General features: G+C 36.9%; 2 protein-coding genes across 10 annotated transcripts in view; one reads left to right on the top strand and one right to left on the bottom strand.

The window, feature by feature from the left end:
• Positions 1 to 21,331, top strand: part of LOC139135037 (6-phosphofructo-2-kinase/fructose-2,6-bisphosphatase-like) — a 43,965-nt gene that overhangs the window by 13,636 nt on the left and 8,998 nt on the right. For 3 of the 9 annotated variants that reach the window (XR_011552919.1, XM_070702221.1, XM_070702224.1), the window contains exons 1-14: positions 8,338 to 8,493; positions 12,783 to 12,905; positions 13,240 to 13,336; positions 14,097 to 14,235; positions 14,783 to 14,839; positions 14,970 to 15,091; positions 16,413 to 16,474; positions 16,878 to 16,951; positions 17,356 to 17,580; positions 17,942 to 18,046; positions 18,443 to 18,484; positions 19,025 to 19,112; positions 19,423 to 19,485; positions 19,915 to 19,979. Coding sequence is in view for 6 of the 9 variants with exons in the window: in XM_070702221.1 (XP_070558322.1) it covers positions 8,454 to 8,493; positions 12,783 to 12,905; positions 13,240 to 13,336; positions 14,097 to 14,235; positions 14,783 to 14,839; positions 14,970 to 15,091; positions 16,413 to 16,474; positions 16,878 to 16,951; positions 17,356 to 17,580; positions 17,942 to 18,046; positions 18,443 to 18,484; positions 19,025 to 19,112; positions 19,423 to 19,485; positions 19,915 to 19,979 (1,302 nt within the window). In the remaining 3 variants the exon portion in view is untranslated. Of the gene's footprint in view, positions 1 to 8,337; positions 8,494 to 9,118; positions 9,514 to 12,782; positions 12,906 to 13,239; positions 13,337 to 14,096; positions 14,236 to 14,782; positions 14,840 to 14,969; positions 15,092 to 16,412; positions 16,475 to 16,877; positions 16,952 to 17,355; positions 17,581 to 17,941; positions 18,047 to 18,442; positions 18,485 to 19,024; positions 19,113 to 19,422; positions 19,486 to 19,914; positions 19,980 to 21,331 lie in introns of those variants that run through there. The other 6 variants (XR_011552918.1, XM_070702220.1, XM_070702223.1 and 3 more) reach the window with 4 other exon arrangements.
• LOC139135038 (ubiquitin thioesterase OTU1-like) lies at positions 4,086 to 8,411 on the bottom strand. The gene is made up of 2 exons (XM_070702226.1): positions 8,273 to 8,411; positions 4,086 to 7,361 (listed from the first exon to the last, which is right to left on the bottom strand). The coding sequence occupies exon 2, from the start codon at positions 7,321 to 7,323 to the stop codon at positions 6,409 to 6,411; it is 915 nt and encodes a 304-aa protein (XP_070558327.1). The 5' UTR covers positions 7,324 to 7,361; positions 8,273 to 8,411; the 3' UTR covers positions 4,086 to 6,408.

Below are 21,331 nucleotides of genomic sequence, written 5' to 3'. Positions count from 1 at the left end.
ATCAAGCTGTTAAAACTAAAATCCTAAAGAGTGTTCCAAAAGCAGCTCAAAAGACAATGGGTTTACAACATACAGTGCATATTGCCATTGGACAGAGAATTGACCTCTGCATAAATTTATCAGTTGAAGATGGCCTCATAAATGGTGCATCAGGAATAATCCGATTCATTGATATACTAGATAACAACAATGTCACCAATTTGTGGATTGAGTTTGATGATCAGTCTGTAGGCCGCAAAACACGTCATGACAAGAAACATCTACTGCACAGTGGTATCAAAGCTCAGTGGACTCCAATACAAAAAATATCAAGACAGTTCAAAGTAGGTCGTTATAAAAATGCTGAAGTCTTACGAAAACAATTTGCTATTCGTCCAGCTAGTGCGAAAACAATACACCGTTCACAAGGTGACACACTCCAACAGGTTGTTGTAGATCTGCCAAACAAAAACAGTATCATCTACATTATGTTGCACTGAGTCGTGTAACTCATCTAGAAGGTCTTCATATTCTGAATCTGCATCCAAAAAATATAACAGTCAGCAGTGATGTTCAAACAGAAATGAATCGTTTACGCACTGAAGCAATGTTACAACCAAATTTACAATTTCCCTACAAATACGATGAGACCTATTTTGTAGTTGCACATCAAAATGTGAGATCATTACATGCCCATTATGAAGATGTTGCATGTGATTACAGTTTAACAGCTGCAGATGTGATAATTTGTACAGAGTCAAAACTGTCCCCAAATGATAGTTCCAGTTATGACTTACCAGGCTATGTAACTTACAGACATGATGGGTCATCATCAGGAAATCAGAGATCAGCACATGGCACTGTTATTTACTCCAGACATGGCTATTTTGAAACACCACAAAGCATTGATTATGGTGGCATTGAATTCACACTATCAAAGTATCAAACACCTATTGGTATCTTGCAAATTATTGGTACATATTGTAATCCAAATACTGTAATTTCAACTTTTGAAAAGGCGATTTTTAACCTGCATCTTAAACTTCATCCCAATGACCCCATTGTCATAATCGGTGATTTTAATGTAGATATGCAAGACAATTCTGTCAGAAAACAGAAACTATTACAGTTAATGACAGAAACATATGATTACAAACAGCTGATACACTCTCCAACAACTGATTATAATTCATGCCTTGATCACATCTACACCAATATTGATCCTATTGAAGGTCATGTACTTGAATCTTATTTCAGTGATCATAAGCCAATATTTGCAGCCTTCAATTCACACACATAAATGTGACATTTGAATGGAAAAAAAATAATTTTCAATACAAATAACACTCATTTCCAATAAGCAGAAATGCATGTTCATTTATCATTAGTAGACTATCGCTCATAGATTTAGTCATCCCCTTTCTCACCACTGTTAAGTGATGTTTTGCGCCAAAGACTGAGAATAATAAATGTTTACACAAATTGTCATGTGTGATACAGTTCTCCACTTCTCAGTACACTTTGTTCTCAGTTTTGAAAATGGTCAGTAAGCCTGTAGATTTCTTATTCACATTAAATACCTACTCTATAATTTGTGTATGACAGTATTGACATTTCTTTGTCACTACTTACAGTCTGTACAGAGAGACTACTACTCTCTATGCTATTTATCAATGAAATTCTCTTTTTAAATTGCATTCTATGTCAGATTATTCCCACAAACTTGAGCACAATGAGGCTCGCTGTCTACGATGATGATTTCAAGTGAATCAATAATGCATCCAAACAAATTCAAAATTTTTTGTATATCCAGTTTTTCTATAGAAATCTAAGCCTTACATTCTAAATTAGTTTGCACATTTAATGATCGCCTGTCTGATGAACATATGCTGTTCCATAATTAAATAATTACCAAACTAACAGCTAGACGCACTTAAGTACGCTTAACTCACAAAAATAATTTGTAAGCACACACCGCTACACAGGATATGGTGTTCAAGGAATTTAATAAGCAACAGTGGACAAATACAAAGCAGTGATAACCTAATTACGGAAAATACAATGTCAAGCAAAACTACGAAAGTAAAATCTAGGCAAAAACCATTTCAAAACTAAGCACAAAATAACTCAAAGATTGGGTGAGGGGTCTCCGCCAGTCTGCTTCCTGGGCAAAGGTTTGGGTTGCAAAGTTGTGATTGCAGACCTTTGGAAAGCCGAAAGTGAAAGTGGTTCCACCGGGCCGGTGGAGACCACCTTCTTGAGTGGGGGTACATGCAATGGACGGCCCACAGTGAGAAGCAGACTAGTGGAACCAAGGAGGAGATGGGGTTGGTGGCGGGATAGCTTGGCAGACAGCCTGATGGCCTAGAATGAATGAACTTGGACCAGAAGCTTGCAGCAAGGATTAGGTCAAGTGCCGTGCGCAAGAAAGATTGGTAGCAAGATAGCAGATGCTAAGGTGTCTACGTCAGCAGATGAGTAGTTAGATAGCCAGTTATAAGATGTCTACGTCAGCAATGCAAAGTGACTTCGGGACATGTTGTTCTGCAGGCAGCCTAGCTTCGTCGACTTACAAACTGGATTTGTGTTAACACACAATTCCTTATTTAATGTGCAATGGTCAAACACTATTCATGAAATATCTACACATCTCCCTAATACACTGATGACCCACGGTGTCCACTCAAGTCTCACTTTTTAGTTTTTAGTTTTTCGGGCCGCAAAAACGCAGACAGATTGCCAAGTGGTCAGTGTGAAGCTGCTGCCGATTGAACTCTGTGGTTATATTCAAATTCTTGTGCGACTGGAAGACGATTTTTTAGGAAATTTGAGCATTGGTGGTGGGGAATCAATGACCGTTGGGGATTTAAACCGACTGTCAATCAAACCCTTGTGTAAACTCTGTTTGCAGGATTAGCAAAAGGTGACAAAAGGTTGAGATCAGTTTGTGTAATTGATGTTATAGATATCAAACATCGTACTGGCCAAGTATTTGACTGGGAGGAGAACTCCACCAATGCAAGAACCTGGGATTGAAAATTGCAGCTTTAACCCTTTCACCACCGTGGTTTGTCCCAAGTCCATTGTTTTCTATGGTAAAGTTGGACCTGTATACAGGGAACTGGGGGTGAAAGGTTTGCCTTTCTGCAGACAATAAGAACATCAATAGAGTGGGTTTGATGACTGACAGTCATTCAGACAATATTTTTAAATAAAAAATCCCAAGGTGCTAATCGTGCCCCAGGGTAGATTGGCGCTAAGTTGCAAGATAGACAGAAGAAACAGGCGAGATGCATTTTTTGGCATCAACATACCACAACATATAGAGGTGTACTTTTATTTTAGATAATTCTTAAAGCAAATTGACCAACTTGATAAAAATTTCAATGGAAAGCAAAGGACTAACACCATGTAAATACAAGTATTAATGTGAAAACCAGGGATTGAGGACTGTGTCTTCAAATCCACTGTAGATTGTAAAGACACAGAGTAAAACCATGAGCATCACTTGACACCCCAAAAAATTATGTTTATCAATGTGACATTGGTAAAGCTCAATTTCACTATGGTAAAACAATCGTAAAAGAAGGATTAAACTAGACCAAAAACTAGCAATGACCATGAGTGCTGAAGTGACATCATTTAAAGGCAATATAAAGGTACTGCTGTAATTAGACAAGCCAGGCAAATCGCTTGGCATTTGCCCAGAGGGTATGCAGTTTATGGCTGCCACTCATCAAGGATATTATCCCCCACCATAAACACAATAGCCTGCTTATTCTTTCAATGTTGTGATCATCCCAACATCAAGGCAACAGTCTGCTGAAGTTTATTCCTTCAATTTACTCTGGTACAATATACTTTGGGCAAGGCCATTGTCTGTATAATGAAAAGAGCGCCCTCAGTGTTGGGGATAGAATTCCAAACGTTTCACGTCTGAACCCAAGCCCTTCTGGCTTACGGCAACATGAAATACTCAAAGGTTAGCTGTCTTTCTCTACAGTACAAACTTTGTAAGTACGACCACTGGATGTGAAGAACAGATTTGATAAAATTTGTAAATGCAAATGAGATGCCTCTGCCTAAGACAGTCAAAACAGCAGTGGTTGGTATTCACAAGATAATGTCTGTATTCAAAATTCTTCAGTCACAAAACCAAATATCAAAGTTCATAAGAAATATGACACTTGTAAGCCGCGTTACAACATACATTAGAAGTTGCCGAGCATTGTCTGAATACCACATGAAAAAATATGCAAGTTATGTAAACTAGTATTGAGTGTTTTCTCTCTACCATAGATCATATCACCAGTTCCATGTAACATCGAAGTACTTGACATCTTTCTTAATCAATTTTCATCGAAAAGATGAAAAACTGGACTCTGACATTGCTTAACATTTTCTGGGTCATCATTTTGGGAGGCAACATTCGACTTTGAGCTACCGTACATTTGCATCAATACATTAAATACATACCACACCCGAAAATACTCAGAAGAGCATTTTATTTTTTGCAAAATTGTTGCAACAATGCATAAATTTAGGATGGCAAGTTCTCTGAATGTAAACATTTATAAAAAAAAACGCTTCTGATGCACAAAAATGGCAAATCCTGTGAATACAGTACTATTGTACAACCTGTTGGAGTTCATGACTGTAAAGAACAATAAAAGACAGATCCAAGAGCACTGTCATCTGTATAGTACTATTACATGTACAAGTTGTATTTGGTAAAAACAACCCAAATATGGCACACACTTTTTCATTCACATTTACCATGCAAATGTATACATGGTTCCAGAAATATTTGTCAGCATTATTTGAATGTCATGTTTCATTCAAGCATTATGTCTATTTTTAGTGTGATTAATTATTGCTTTCTGGTCTGACAATCATTAAACTTCTTTCAGCATTTGAAAATAAATTTGTTAGATTTGCACATCTCCAGGATGTATTTATTAAAGTAAATGTCTTAACCATGTGAAACATCTTATGCAAAGTTATAAACTTATTCCTGAAGCTCGTACAAAAGTAAAAAAATTATAAAGGAAGTCCTGAAAACAGACAACATTTTAATAAATAGGTTGATTATTTACACAGAAATTAGGGCACGGCTATGGAGGGATGGGTTTGTTGCACTTCACTGCATTGTGACTGCAATCAGAGATTACATGTACACCCCTTTGTGAATGTGTTTCCAAAAACAGACATGCAGTCTCCCTGATGAGAAGGAGCTGTTCACTGTTACAGTCACTCCAACCTTCTACATTGTACCATCACACTGATGCAGAGTTACACACACCGTTACTCTACTCAATGTTTGATTTTACGGATCAAACACATAGGAGATCTTGAGGTAGAATGCACCTTAAGGACAGACTTTGGACTCTGAAATTGTTTCTGTACTTTTCAGGGTTATCTCTTGTGTTGACTCATTTTGAAAGTTTTGTAGTAAATAAATTTTCCAGTCGTTATTTTTTTTTTGTGATAATCGAAAATTTTATTTTTCCCACATAGGGTTAACACAGGGATGGTTGCCATTTTAGATTTTAAGTATCAATACATGCAGGTAATTTGTTTCTCTAGTGCACATGTACCAACATTTGCGTGGTGACCCCTGACTTGTATTCTTGATTTTGAAAAAAAAGGATATTTGAAGGTTCCTTAAGGAGAGTTTGAGCAAATGTTTAAGTCTTTCGGTTCTCAACTTTTTCAGTATTTGTTGACAGCAGGGATGTAGAAATGAGGTGGACGGGGAAAAAATAACTGCCTATGAATGGCAAAGTTCTGGCTGTAAACAATGGAAAAACTACCAAATTACTCACTGCTTAGGTTTTTAGAAATAAAAATTTACCTGGCATCCAATGGGATTTCAGTCTGTAACACCTAATTTTATATGTGGTGAGAGAATTTGCTACATCCCTGTAGACTGCAAAATTTCTTTTCAGAGCACGGGGGCATACTTTACCTACATAGCTTACATGTTTAGATCATTTCTTCAGAGACACTCCCTTGTTGACAACTTCCTGAGCTGGATTCACAGCATATATTTACATTTTGAAGGCCATTTAGAAGACTCATGAATGCAATTTTGTTTTCAGTGTTTGCACACACATTACAATAAAAACATTTTGAGATTTTCCATATGGGCTAATGACAGAACCAACTAATTTCCATATGTAACAATAGAGGTATGTGTAAATAAATTTATTTCCATCATGGAGGTAGTAAAGGGAGGATCTACTACCTCCATGTTTCTATTAAAGTGATTGTAGTTCATTGTCCTATGGCAGTATATCTAGGTGATCTGTGGGCAAGAGCAGTACAGCCTATAAATTATTAAAAATAAGTCCAATACATTCTCAAATTCCATTTGATCACTAATATGAGTGCCCTACCACTGTTCACGAGAGGCCATGCGGCACCGTGTTACATCCCGACTTCCTCAAAGTTTTTGTGACCAGTCTTTGACGCGTGATACTGGGCTTCGGCTTCTCCAGTCAGTCCGGTATTGCAGTCGAGACATCGTAACCGGAACCTGGCCAAGTCAGTGTACTGCTTCTGTCGCCTCTCCTCTTCTGCCAGGGATAGCGCCTTTGCTAGAACTGTGTCATCCGTTGTAGGGAAAACAGTTTGCGCAGGTTGGCTAGGATCACCTGTTTCCAAAACCAGAGGGTCATAATGGATCCCACTGTACAGCACCAGCAGTCTGTTTGGATAATTATCTGATTCTCCAAACCGACTGATGCTGCAGGACTGTATGTCGACAACGTCAATCTCAACGCCATAGAACTTGGACAAAATGGAGATTTCAATGGCACCACCCCAGCTCTCATCACTAAGAATCCATGCACAGTATTCATCATTGTCCCTGCCGAGAAAAGCAGCATTGTACGTGCTGGGATCATTTGACACTACGCTAGCAATAAGTTTCCTCAGTTCTACAGCTCTACCAGGTGCTGCATCTCCTTCTTCCAAAAGCAAACTTATACTTGTGAACAAACAGGAATTATCCGCATCCACTGAAAGTTTCCTCAAGCGTCCTCCAATGGGAGATTTTACAGATCTAGGCAGACGTTTTGCTGGTCCTGCTGAAAGATTTTCTTCTACGAGTACATTGTCGCCGGAACGAAATGGTAAACTTTGTAGAAGTGCATTTCTGTCTGACAGATCAATGATTTTGGGAGGGTATCCATGTTTGATTACTTGTGACTCAACAGGGATGCCAGTCAGTTCAAATAACTTGTGGAGAAGGCTGCCCACAGTTGAATTCAGAGATAAATCTTCAATTGGCTTTCTTCCGTTCTTTGTCTGACATCTGAGATACAAACGACGGTCACCCATAATGATTTGAACTGCCCCTTTCAGGTGAGTCTCACATCCTGTAGAAAGACAAAACCAAAAGCGTATATGTGTATCATGACTCAAAATATTTAAGTTAAAACTCTGTACATTGTACTTTTATAGGTATTACCTAAACAGACAGGAGCTACGGAATAGCTGTTTATATAGATCTGGGAGTAACTTTTATCATCGAACTTTAGTACATTCATTATCAAACTTTAGTACATTCATTATCAAACTTTTGTACACATTCAGCAGTTTGGAGGCAAAATTGTGGAATAATTTCTCATATTCGCATGTTTTTTCGTAAGGGTTGAATCTGAAATTACCAAGTGTCAAACTCAACACCATCTGATAAATGTGCATCCCTGTTTATCAAAATTGTAAGATATTGCTGTGTCATGTTGACGAATGAAAACTATATTACTAGTATTCCTTGTCTTCTGCCTCACACTCCACTGGCACACAGATCAGTGTCACCCAGTTTAATACTAAAGTATTTTGAATGGGGTAGCAGATAGGGAATGCTGTCCACACAGTATAATATTCACCGAGTTATCTCCGGACGTCATTATTACGGTATCAGCCATGACACTATAGGCCGCGTTATTTTACATGGAGAGGACAGTGCATGTGGTCATGGAGCTAGAAACGTAACTCCATGATGTATTAGATCATATGTACCGTCTCTGATTTAGTAAAACTGATAATTTGAATAGTGTCACATCACATATGCGCAACCTTGTTGTTGTCACCGTGCGTAGAGCTTGCACATAGACTTCCCCCCTCTACTGTCTATGGTTTGCATGCCGGTGGAATCAAGGCTCTCTTCTGCATACTCCCTCACAGTCAGAGTGAAGGCCGTTAGAAAAAGAAACCGAATCGTGCGGTTGCATGATTGAGGTGATGCTCTTGGCGATGTTGCGGCAAATTTTTGTAGATGACTTACCAATATTTGGGAAACAGTCGAGCTGACGGCGCGGCAAAAAGGCCGAACTCGGTCTGCACTTTTTCAGCTGTAATCTGCTTATGTTGGGCCTTCCGGTTCAAAATATGTAAAGTTTATTTTGGTGTGATAAACGTCACGCTATTCTGAGCTCAGATTTGCTGACGTCATCAGTCACAGGAAAATGTCGGCAGTCAGTCAGAGGACTCCGCTTGTGAGAGCAGGTAAATTTTAGACCAAAACTTCTCGATATTTTTCGTAATATTTTAAATTCTTTTATGTTTATTCTTTGATATGGAAAAATAGTAAGCTGTAAATGGACGGAAGTATCTGTGTTGTTCCCAAAGCGGTCGGAATCGAAGCAGTCATTGCTATTGCTAAGTTCATTCATGAGTTCATCCGATCGTCATGTTGTAATACTTCGCAAGTAAGGAAGAACGGCTTCAGAGGAAACGTTTCAGATATTTTATGTATTGTATGTTATATGGCGCTTAGTGTTATTTTTGTCGATGGACACTTTGATATGTACAAACGAAGTTATTGGTTATTTCCGTGGATAATGTTATTTGTAAACACCCTTCCCCTAAAACAGCGTGTCAAAAACGTTGAGGGCGATCATTACGCTAGCGCTACGCGTGTATATACACTTAGCCCGGCCTGTGCCCCGGCACCGCGTCAGGCGTGGTGAAACATGAACAGCGCCCGTGTTCCGATGCACGTACGTACTATGTGTCTGTCAAAGTGGCAATCAATGTCCGGAACTATTATCATGCAAATTTGAAACGACCAGCCCAGAACGTAAACCGGATGTGTCGTCAAATCATATGGCCTTACATATCACCCTATTGTGTGACGTCACTGACATGTATCGGCCGCGTGAACACTTTTACTTCGTGCATGTACTCGACGAGCAAAGCCCCGTGATAGTGAGGGCCTATGTACAAGCAACGATCACGCGACATCTATAACGTGAAAAATCATCGACACGATGGTTAAGTCGGCAAAGGATCATATTTCCGACGCGAATTTTCATTAGATTACAAGCAGCACACACCGAGCGTCGACGAAGAACGTTGCTATTGCGATTGTCGAAGGCGAGAAATCTCGTTTGTTTACATTTTGAAAGCTTATCGACTCGCCACAAATTTTCCGTCGGACGCCGGTACCGGTATCATCCTTCACTGTCACATATGTAAAGCCCGTCCAGTTGTGGGTCATGCCGTTACCCAAGCAGATCATCAGCTGTAAGTTATATTTTGACAGTCAAAGAGAGATTTTAATGGCATAGGCATCTAATCTGAACACCGGAAAATAGAGACAATTGCACATTTTGTTTATTTTTCCCTTGTGAACTTCACTTAATTGGTGGCGTGAATAGTCTTGCTAATATTCGTGCTGTGTCTGATTTTCGGCCATTGTGCAACTGAAAGAAAGGTGCTGATTGTTTGATTTCTTATTATTTACTCCTTTGTTTAGGTGTCTACCAGGTGTTTACCGGCATGAGGCATGGGGTGTCCATCTACCTGCCATGTCGTGCATGTACCGATAAATGCATAATTTGTGACTCCTCCGAAATCTACCCAAAAAGAAAGCTATTTCTTTCTTTTCATTTCAGTTATACTTGCTTTCGATTTCATTCATAGACACAAGAATAGCAGGACTTTCACTCTATTCAAAACAGCAAAATGTTGTATATTATTATAGTGCTGTTTACTTAGAGAACCTCATGGTCTGGTAGCGTAGGTAGTTTCACGTAGGAAGAGCAAGTGTACCTGTAGTACATACAGACATCTATTATGTAACTTTTGGAAAGTGTGTTATATATGGCACTGTGGTAAATGTCAACTGTGCTGATAAGGCTAATGTAATTGCCTTAGCCTTGCCAATAGAAAATAGAAGAGATAGAACAAAGCCAAGAGATAATCAGTGATTCAGATGATTGTCCATGATAAGGAAAGAAGTGAGAACAGTAAACTAAAGGATTGAGATGCAGCTCAGTATTTATTGTTTTATCATGTTTTGACCAAGGAAATAGAAACGGCTTTTACTGCCATGTAGTCTGTATAAAGTGGCTGAATTTTGCACTGCACAGAGAGTATATGATTCGGCAGCCTGTTTGTACAGAAAATCTCAGAACTTACAATCTACAGTCCTTTGTTAGAAGGATCCTGTAGTTTCAAAGGATAGGAGTCGGTATTTTGTCCTCTAAGCAGAAAGAAAACAACTCAAATTATTAAATTACATTGCATTTGCCGGTGTACTGGCAACAGGATGATATTTATACTAATATTTGTGTTGGTACGTCAGTGAACACACACGTGTTTGGGGTGGTACTTACCATGCAGTAAACTCGTGACACAAGCCTACACAACAAAATAGCACAGTCAGTAATTAATATGTATTTGGGCTAAGGCGGTGCTTCCTGATGTGTGTGTCACGAAAGGTATTCCATTCAGTTTGTGATATAGTACAGTACATATCACTATGTTGTGAGTTACGGGAACAAGCGTGGCAACTGAGACTGTGTAATTTTTCAGCTGTCTCCAAAACAGGGCAGTGGTTGACTTTAAATTATACCATTTACCGTTATTTGAAATCTCCAACATGAATAATGTATTAGGTTGCTATGTATGACCCAGAAGTATTGATTGGTTTGCTGTTATTGAGTGGAGTCCCAGACTTATGTCAACAAGACTGAACCCTTTCATCTCAATACAATGTCCATGTTCAGTATATTTGATATGTTCTGTTGTTTCTCAGAGAATATTTCTTCAAAACAATGTCTAAAAAATATATCTGTAGTTAATATGAGTAACAGTAGTAGGGACTTTCAAAGCCATGCACTGTTCTATATAACATGCTGTCAAGCCCAGAGACGAGTTTTCTTTCAATACTAGAAATAGTGCTTTTATTTGCAAGATTCCAACAGTCTTCAGATAGGACTTACTGATAATAAGTCCATGGGCAGTGGTCTATACAAGTCTATTGTTTGTGTGTACATGTATGACAAATCACTCCTGTTTAGTGTGTTGTAGATTGATGTGAAATATGTGATGTATGTTACATAATACCTGACAAAGTTTGTGTAATTCATTTGACTTAATATCTACATTGTAGTAATGTATGTACATAACAGTAGCATTGAAAATCAAATGTAAGCTGACATGAAAACCAAGACAAAGCAGCTGCAGCGTTGACAATAGAACACAAACCAAAACAATTCTAATATGGAATTTGAGAAATGTCCAGTTGTCAATATTCACTGGGAAACTATGACAAGGTCATACAAATATTTCTAAAATATTATCACAATTGTATTTATCACATTTGTATTTTAGTAGAAGAAAATGGTTTTATTTTTGTATTTTAGTAGAAGAAAATGGTTTTATTTTTGTTGGTATCATCTTTTGTTAATGCCATGTTACCGATAGGAGATCTAAAATTTTCACAAGGCTTCAAATTACTCAATTGTATGAAACAATGAACACAACCGTTTAATCATAAGAAAGACCGTCTATGATTCAATGTCAAATCTAGTGGTAGCAAACTTGCAAGGATATACTACAAACATTAATAAGCTATTTGTTGTGCCAGAGGCTGTAAACTTACACTTGGACTTTAACAGGTATTTTGACTAATCTGTAGCATTTTTGACAGGCCTCCCCTTTGGTTTTACCTTTCACCTGTAGACCTGTAGCATAACACAAGATTGTAATCTCCAATCTGTTTGAAGAATCTAAAATGTACACTGCACATTTGTTGAATATGAACTTGTTTGTACGTAATACCTCAGGTGGTTTGGATGCTGTTTGTCATTGATGGTCTGTAGAAAGTTCTGAATTACACAACCCCAGATTTTTACCAAAGAAGTATAATTGTTTTGAAGGTGGGACTTTGTAAGGAACAGGATTTGAATTAACACAATTATAACATCACACAAAAAAAAGCTACGTTTTAACCTGACCATCTGTTCTGCTGACAGTTTTAAGAAAAAGACAAATGCATACTATAGCATACTACAAAATAGAAGTGGAATTGGAAAAACCAATGAAGTAAAGTGATTTTTGAATCATAAATCGTAAAGTTTGAAAGGCAGGGAGAAGTTTGAAATGGGAACCACTTTATGAGCTTAACAAATAAATGTCAGTAGTTTTACCAATGCCTATAATCATGTACAATATTTCTAAAATAAGGTACATTTTACTATAGTTGTTCCAAAGTTCCTCTGGGCTATGACCAACATAATAATGGAAGATGGGGCTCGGAAGATGGGGCTTGAATTGGGAACTGTTTGAATTCATAATGTTAGAAAATCATTGACAACTCTGATTTTCATCTTCGTTTCACTCTGACCAGTGGGTGTCCTCATACCTGGTTGATGTGCTCTTTATTTCACCATTATTTATTTGTTTCAGCTTGGTGTTTGGAATATTGTGTGGTTCCTGTTCTGTATATTTAGAACAGACAAATATGCCAAACATAAACAGCAATCCTTGTTGTGCTTCTGTTTTAGCATCATGTCCGATAGCACATCCTCAGACTGTTATTGTGATGGTTGGTTTACCTGCCAGGGGCAAGACCTACATCTCCAAGAAACTTACCAGATACCTCAACTGGATTGGAATTCCTACTAGAGGTCAGTTGAAAATGTCCATACTGTTACAAATCTGTTGTGTTCAGGATATATGCAGAAATAAAATGGATGTGTGAACCAGCCATTGGTCATAATCAATTCATCTCTGAATTCTAAGTCTTTTGAAGTGTAAGTTTTTTCATGCATCAATTGTCCTAAACAAGAGATATTTTGTTGTTGTTCAAGGCCAAGCATGACTAATGTTAACGCATATTACTTTAATGGACACGTCTACTAAACACGTTCATGTTGCATATCCTTTTGTTTATTTGTCAATGTGAATGTATATACATGGCTGTCTAACTAATGTCAATTACTCATCTTGATGTCATTTCAGTTTTTAATGTCGGAGAATACAGGAGAAATGCCACAGATAGCTATCGCAATCATAATTTTTTCAGAACTGACAATGAAGCGGCACAGAGAATTAGGGTGTAAGTGAGCAGTTTTGTATTTAATTTACCGGTTCTAACTTTCCTTCCATGGAGTTTCGAAAACTGAAACAGATATTTTCATAGAATTTTTCTAGCTCGGTGAAATTGTAAATGATGACAGAAAACATGAAAGTAATTAGATCATAGGAGCGTCTATCTCTTTAATTATTAAACTCTTCTACCATAATACTGGCAATTATTGTAATGCAAAAAACCTTCATGTACAGTGATATGTGAAACACCTCCAGAGCTTTTCACATGTTTGATGTTTCTTTTAATTAGTTTATTGTGCAAAGCCATGAAAGTGAAAGAATATTTTGTAGTGTTGGAAATGGAAACTACAGCATACATCATCAGTATTTGAAAATAATAAAAATGGTCAAGTGATGTCTGTTTCTGGAATGATGCGCTGGCCTCAATTTAGGAATTTCCATAAATTTCATTGAGTCAGCCCTATACCAGCAAATGTTGTAAAATTTTCTTTTTCTTACATGATGGCACATCATTATATCATCAACATTATCTTAGAAAGGTTAAAATATTTTACAGTCTGACATGATATACTTATCTTTAAAAGTGATAATGTATGATCTTAAATACAGATATGATGGAATTAAAAATATCTGTAGTAGTTGCCGATTAACAATTCTCAGTTCCAGTATCAATAAATAGCAAGGAAGTGTTGTTGCCTGAATACAGACAGTGTTCCATGAAAGGTTTACAATCCTTGTAAAGCAGTTTCTTTGTTCCATCATCACAGGAAATGTGCCTTGGAAGCCTTGGAGGATATGTGCAATTGGCTTGAAGCTGATGGTGAAGTGGGTGTATTTGATGCCACAAACACTACTAGAGAGAGACGGAAGGCAATCCTTGATGCCTGCCTAGAAAGATGTTTCAAGGTTAGTTAGGTTTTGGCAAGAAGTGACAGTATGTGTTGCTCCAACAGTTTCATCAGTGATGACAAGTAACAGGAATTTCATAATGTTCGCACAGTTGCATTGCTTTTAATTGAGAGTGATTTTAAATTCATTTCATTTCATTTGATGTGATTGAATTGTGGAAGTACTGCAAAGTACTGAGAACATGGCAGTTGAATACTCAACAGACTGTTGATTTCATTCATCAAAATTTATATGCGTGTGTTTTGTACTCGTACATTGCAAATGTTGCTTGTTATTAGCACTCTAAAATTCAAGTCACTTTCTCAGTAACCCACTGACAATTGTTTGAAAAAAATATGGAATGATGTAGTAGGCTTTTTATACGTCAAATTCTAATAACTGTTAGATTATGGGAAAGTCAACTCTGAAATTAGAAACTGAATAATGTTTTATGACAGCGTTGTTATTAATTTGAAATATTTTTTAATCAAAAAAGTACTTGTAATATATATAGATAATCACCTCATCAAGATATCATGCTAAAATTCTGTCATTGTTATTTCAGGTATTCTTTGTTGAATCTGTGTGTGACAATCCAATGGTAATAGAAGCAAACATTGCGGTAAGTTTTGTTGTCTTCTACGCATCTTTAGCTTGGAATTAAAATGCAAGTATTTACTGTTTGTAGGTACTCACATCCTTTTCAAGTTTGTATCCCTCATGGCTTTCATGTATAACATCTGTATTTTCAGGAAGTCAAGTTGAGTAGTCCTGATTACAAGGACATGAACAAAGATGAAGCTATCCAAGACTTCCTGCAGAGAATCACCCACTATGAGGAAGCCTATGAACCCATGGATGAAGAACATGACAGGTATGTGTGTATAATCTACAACCTCCACTAGGTGTCCTAAACCTCAACCCATTACTTCCTTTGGCAGGATTTTTTGTGAAGCTGATTTCAGTTGGACTGGTCAGACTTGTGGACTTCAACAATGCAAAAAATAAATAAATAAATGAAACCAGTATATTACAGAATTTTGATTTGGAGAATGTTATACTTTGTGAAACCATGCATGGCACCATTAAGTGGATGATTATTGGATGAGTGGCTTCTATGCTTTATCAATGTAGCTAGGTGCAATGAGAAAAGACTCCCTGGTATGAGTTGCCATTATAGAGAACCCCTTAGCATGGAATTACTTTTTCTGTAGGAGCATTGGGATGCCACAGTCTAGCTTACCCTTGGTATGAGTCAGCAAAGTCACTGATTATATATCTACCCATGAATTGTAGTGTAAAGTTCAAGTAATAATGTGGCAAGAATGTCGATGTTTGCTGGTAGTTGAATTGTTTTATGTAATTTCACATTATATGTAATTAGATAGCTTAACTTGTTATAAATAACCACAATGCCAGATGGCGTGAAATGCCTGCGTGTAAAAAGTATGTTTGTATGCTGGTATGTGAAGGAAATTGTTTATTCATGTACTGTGGCAGAAATCTGTATTCATTGACAAAACATGTTGTAATTATCAAATGGATGAAAGGAATTGATAAAAAGTGACCACCACAAAGTAGTATTAAATTTTGATTTAAATCTTGAATTTTGAAAGATTATTAGAGTTTGTTGCCCTGTATCACCTGTTGCTGTGTGGTACATGAGTGCCATGATGATATGTTAAAGTGCAGTTTTGAGAAGTGCACTGTCTGATCCTTTATTGCCTCACAATGTGCATTTACCTCATCTTCATCTCAGATATAAAAATTTGAGAAAAGTACCAGTTTTTCAGGATGTTCAAGACCCCTTTTGTAGATTCAAATTCCATAAGGTGAAGAGCGTCAACTTTTGTTTAGGATAAAACCACTCTAGCCATCACGTTCTGATTGTTTTCCGTGATCCTGCACTGCTAAACATCACAGATATCACGATTTCATACATGCACAGTAAAGCTGTGCAAGATGGTGCAATGAAATTTTGCAATAAATGAAGGCTTTGCATTGACACCGTAATCAGAAACAGGTAGTTCCCTTGTATAAATATGGTTTGTAAATATTGTGTCATAGAGTCATTGTTCCTGTTTTGTCACATAAAAGGTGATTTAAATGTACTTTTTTAGCAATGTGATTAATTATCCCTGAAATAACGATGAAAATCAAGCTGAAAAATAATTTTGTTCTTTTTTTTTTCATAGGGAGAAGTCATACATTACAATCATGAACTGTGGAGAGAGATTTCTTGTAAATAAAGTTGATGGTAAGTAGTACTGCTAAACATGCTTCATTAACTATTTTGTTCTATTTGTCCTGACATTCGTAAACATTTACTTGAATTATGATATGTGAGACTTTTTACGGTGCATGCCCTGAATTTTCAAAATAATAAGGAACTGCAAGAGTTGAACTCTTTCAACTTCAGTCAATGACATCACTAATCCCAAATAGTTTATATAATCATGATCATGTCATGTTTATATTCAAATATTGCATGTAGGTGTAAGTACAGTTTAAAACTATGTGAAAGTACTGCTTCTTTACAGCCAACAGAGAAATGATTTCTTCTTATATTAATACACTGCAAAAGAATATATTGTATTATTTTTATCTCAGTTCAACCTCAAAAGTTTTAATTATAATGTTCTATTATTCTGCATTTCCAGGTCATATTCAAAGTCGTATTGTCTACTACCTCATGAATATTCATATAATGCCAAGAACTATTTATTTAACAAGGGTAAGTATTATTTTAGCTTTCCTGCCCGGTAAATGTAGGAAGATTTACTTTATTCATCGGAAAAATTTTCTGCATCATTTGCAGTCTGATAGTTAAATATCCCGAACAAATTGGTTTATTTTTGTAATTTCTACACCACACCTATCCTTACCTTTATCTCAATTTTGTACTGTTGCAATTATGCAGAGTTTTAAGCTGTTTATGCAATCAAATATTTTGTAAATATTTAGACCACATATGTTTCCATACTGAAAATCCCAGTGATCAAGTGCCATTCCAAGCTCTTTTGTGCTTTGATGCATAATTTGAGTAGAAAATGCAGAAATCCATTCTGCAAAAGATAAGGGAAGATAGCATATACAATCTGTAGATTGATGTAAGCTAGTTTTCTTTGTGTGTTCCAGCATGGTGAGAGTGAATTAAATTTGAAAGGGAGGATAGGTGGTGACTCAGACCTTTCTGAAAGGGGCAAACAGTATGCAAACGCCCTGGCGAAGTACATGGAAGTTGAGAATTTACCAGACCTCAAAGTGTGGACAAGCCAGCTGAAGCGGACGTCCCAGACTGCTGACGGAATCATTGGCAGTGCTCCCATCGAACAGTGGAAAGCTCTCAATGAGATTGATGCAGTAAGTCAATGATCACATGGTCTCATTGGTCAGTGCTTGAAGTCAGTGTGTAGTCTGGTATTTGTGTGGCCGTCGTGAGTGGGGGACTGACTCTGTGTCATCTCAGAGCCAGTAACCTGGTCAAACATTGACACTCAGTCACACAGCAGAGACTACCTTTCCACAAGATGCAATCCCTACTTTACACAATTTACTCTGTTCAGTCTGTGAAAAAAATTAAATTGATAGAAAAGCTTATCCTCACAAACTATGAAAAACTTAAGAATAAAAGTCATTGTATACTGCATTGTTGTTTATCCCTGGTCAGTCAGACAGTAGTTCTGTCGCACTGACTTTGTTTCTCCCTGTGTTCTTCCTCCAGGGTGTTTGTGATGAAATGACATATGAAGAAATCCAGGATAAATTTCCGGAAGAATTTGCCTTGAGGGACCAGAATAAGTATCACTACAGGTATCCAAAGGGAGAGGTATGTCTCTTCATAAATGTCAATCCTGTCAACTTCCAAACTCACGTGTACAAGACTTTAAGTTGAACTCGTCTGGAATGTGACACAGTTATGTTGAAAATATGCAAGAGGCTTGTTTTCAAATGTTTTGCAATTTTATCCAACACAGCAGTACAGAAATGGAAATTCAATATCACATTCAAAATATACAACACATGAGTACAATGTAAGGCCTTAGGCAGCAGACAGTTTATACTTTGTCTCATTGTTGAAATACTTACTACATTTTTGCAAAAATTACCTTATACACTGCAAAGTTCTTTCTTAAATTATTGCTGTTCAAAACAACTCCATTTATTTATTGAGTGAAATGTGTATATAAAAACTAATGAGAACCTTTTACCTGTTCATTTTCAGTCTTATCAAGACCTTGTTGCAAGACTAGAACCAGTCATAATGGTAAGCCAATCAATTAATTTTTGTCTGTTTCACATCAGATTGATTCTATATTAGTCCTGCATTAAACCAAGTTCAGGCCATGCAGTGCAGGTTGAGTGTATCATTGTCAAGGAGACGGCATTTTATCAATGCATGTAAGATTACACAGACTTCAATTTTTTAACGTATTTCAGAATAATTTTGCATCGAATCAGGAGGATTTTTGGGCCAGTGTGCAGCGTCCCGGAGACTGTTAAGCAATTGGTTGGCTGAATCTTACTGTTAGAATTGAATATTACAAATAAACTCCTTAAGTTGCTGTGAATTGTGACAATGGACCAATCAGATTCAACCTTCTGAGCACCCTACACATCAGCAGGGGGATTTTGCATTAATGGAATCTCTGATACTGTGTTAATTTTTATGTTGAAGCAAATTTCGGTTCTTTCTGCTGACTGCCAATTTAAAATGCTCCTAGTAAAAAAAAAGGACATTCCCACTACCCAAATGTCCAAGTGATCCATGTTGGACTCATCTTTCTAAATGTTAAAAATTTTTCAGGAGCTGGAAAGACAGAAAAATGTGTTGGTGATTTGTCATCAAGGTGTGATGAGATGTCTGTTGGCGTACTTTCTGGACAAGGGACCAGGTGAGTAGAATTTGATTTTACACTTCACAGACTACATTGTCCCTGCCCTGACCTCATGATGTCCTGTATTCAATAAGGATAAACAAGCGTGTCAGTGTTCAGCTTTTGTCAATGCAAAAATTATGTAGGCTTGTATCATTCATTTTTTGTCATCCATAAAGTCAGTAAATTTTTCTGTATGTTTGTAATATTATCATATCATGTCACAACATTATCAAGACATGATAAAATGATACTTGAAATTTCTTGCTATAATGCTCTTCCTTTCGGTAATCTGTTTTCTGAACCATGACCTTTCACCTTCTTCCAGATGAGCTTCCGTATCTCAAGTGTCCACTACATACTGTCTTGAAGCTTACCCCAGTTGCATATGGTGAGTGAGTATGGGTCACAGACAATTCTTTGTTTGTAGAGACAGACTTACAGTGAAACATGTTTGTGAAAAGTTTGTTGAAACAAGTATTTTTAAAAAGTGCATGCTGTTGTATTAGAACTTTTGAACATTCATAGAACTTTCTGATTAAGGAATGAAAAAATATAAAAGACATAAAAATCATACATCAGTGTCAGGAATGTCTTTTGATGCATCTCATTATTTCTGTGAATCACAGAGAAAGGAAATGTGTTTGCTGGATTTTATCATGCGGAAGTGCAAAGCTCCAAGTGAGTTTTCCATGGCATAGTGTCTTTTTAATGCAATGCAACCAGAAATTATGATGTTTTACAAGTGGCAAGAGCATGTGATCTTTGGTTAGAAAAGCTTAGTGTACAATAATCGAAATTCCCTGTTGTTTTCCACCAGGATGCCGAGTTGAAAGTGTCTCCTTGAATATTGATGCAGTCGACACTCACAGACCAAAACCAGCTGTAAGTAGCATTCCTTCCAGTCACAATTTAATGTGTATTACATAAACACTGACATTGTTAGAAAGAAAGGCCATCTTTTTGTACGTGTCGTAATATCTGCAGACTGCAACTGTGAAGTGCACAATGTAATAATCAATGAAGGTAAGGTACTTCATGGTACAGTTTTCAATTTTCCAAAACCATGTCTTAGGTACGTACTTTGTGGACATGTGAGATGGACAAACTTATTTGTTCTCTACCACTCAATGTGTGGTGTCATTAGACTGTCCTCATTACCAGAGCCTTGTTGCCCTCAGTGAGTTTCCTATCCCCAGTTACTCTACATAATACCACATCAGTAGTACAATACACTCTGTATGTTGTTTCTGGCACACGAAATGTACATTTTATGCTACCGAATGAAAAACAGGATGTGATCAGGACATAGTCCTGTTCAACAGCAAAGGTTCAGGTGTTCTCATGGTGAAATGAAATGCCATATCAAGTTAATTTTGGTGTACATGAATTGCTGTGTAAAAAAATTGAAGCCATGTCTTGTTAAACTGTTACAATACTTTGTACAGCATATTGAATAGCTTATGCAAATGTAGAGATATCACTTATGGCTTTCAAATTCACAATAATTATAGAGCATCATCTGTCTTATCCATAGAAATATAAAGATATGACATAGTATAGAAATGTAAATTTATGTGGTACCCTATCTGTAAATTAAGAAACTTAAACTGAGATGGACAATGTCTATATTCTGTCTTTCAATGGTGCTATGAAAAGGTTTTTGTATTTTGTGTCACTTTGATGTGTAACACTTAAGAGTGTTTTTGGAATTTACAAAAATGTAGTATTTATTATAGGTTTTAGTAAATTACTCAACTCAGTCTCAGTTTCAAGTATGTGGTTTCAAGTATGTGTAAAGTAGCAATGTATGTTACATGGAGGAGCTCTGTCCATTTCCTGATGCAAAGTTTTTGTAAATTGTAATTTGTGTCTCCATGTAGACGTCTGTGGAATAGAACCATTTTTTTCACAAAAAATAAGCTGTCACAGATAGGTTGTTCAAAAAAAATAACTACTGCAAACAAGTTCTTAAATTATTATAAATACCCCAGGTACTATATTTGAGGTTGGGGTAAACAAAAGAACATTTAGTTACTTCCATGCGTCATCACTGTGACTGTCTTGCTGAAGTTTAAGAGCCATTAGTGATGTTAAATGTGTCACATTAACTTTGATGGGCACCAGGTCAAGACAGTTTTGAAAAAAGCAAGAAGTATTCAGCCTGAGTGCAAGAGAGTCTCGGAAAGTATTTTGTAAAGGCCCCTTTGGACAGCAGAAGATTGCAATATGGAATC

The sequence above is a fragment of the Ptychodera flava genome, chromosome 6 (genome assembly GCF_041260155.1).
Source record: "Ptychodera flava strain L36383 chromosome 6, AS_Pfla_20210202, whole genome shotgun sequence".
Taxonomy (NCBI): Eukaryota; Metazoa; Hemichordata; class Enteropneusta; family Ptychoderidae; genus Ptychodera; species Ptychodera flava.
The sequence above is the reverse complement of the archived record's forward strand: the minus strand, read 5'-3'. Positions and strand labels throughout refer to the sequence as shown.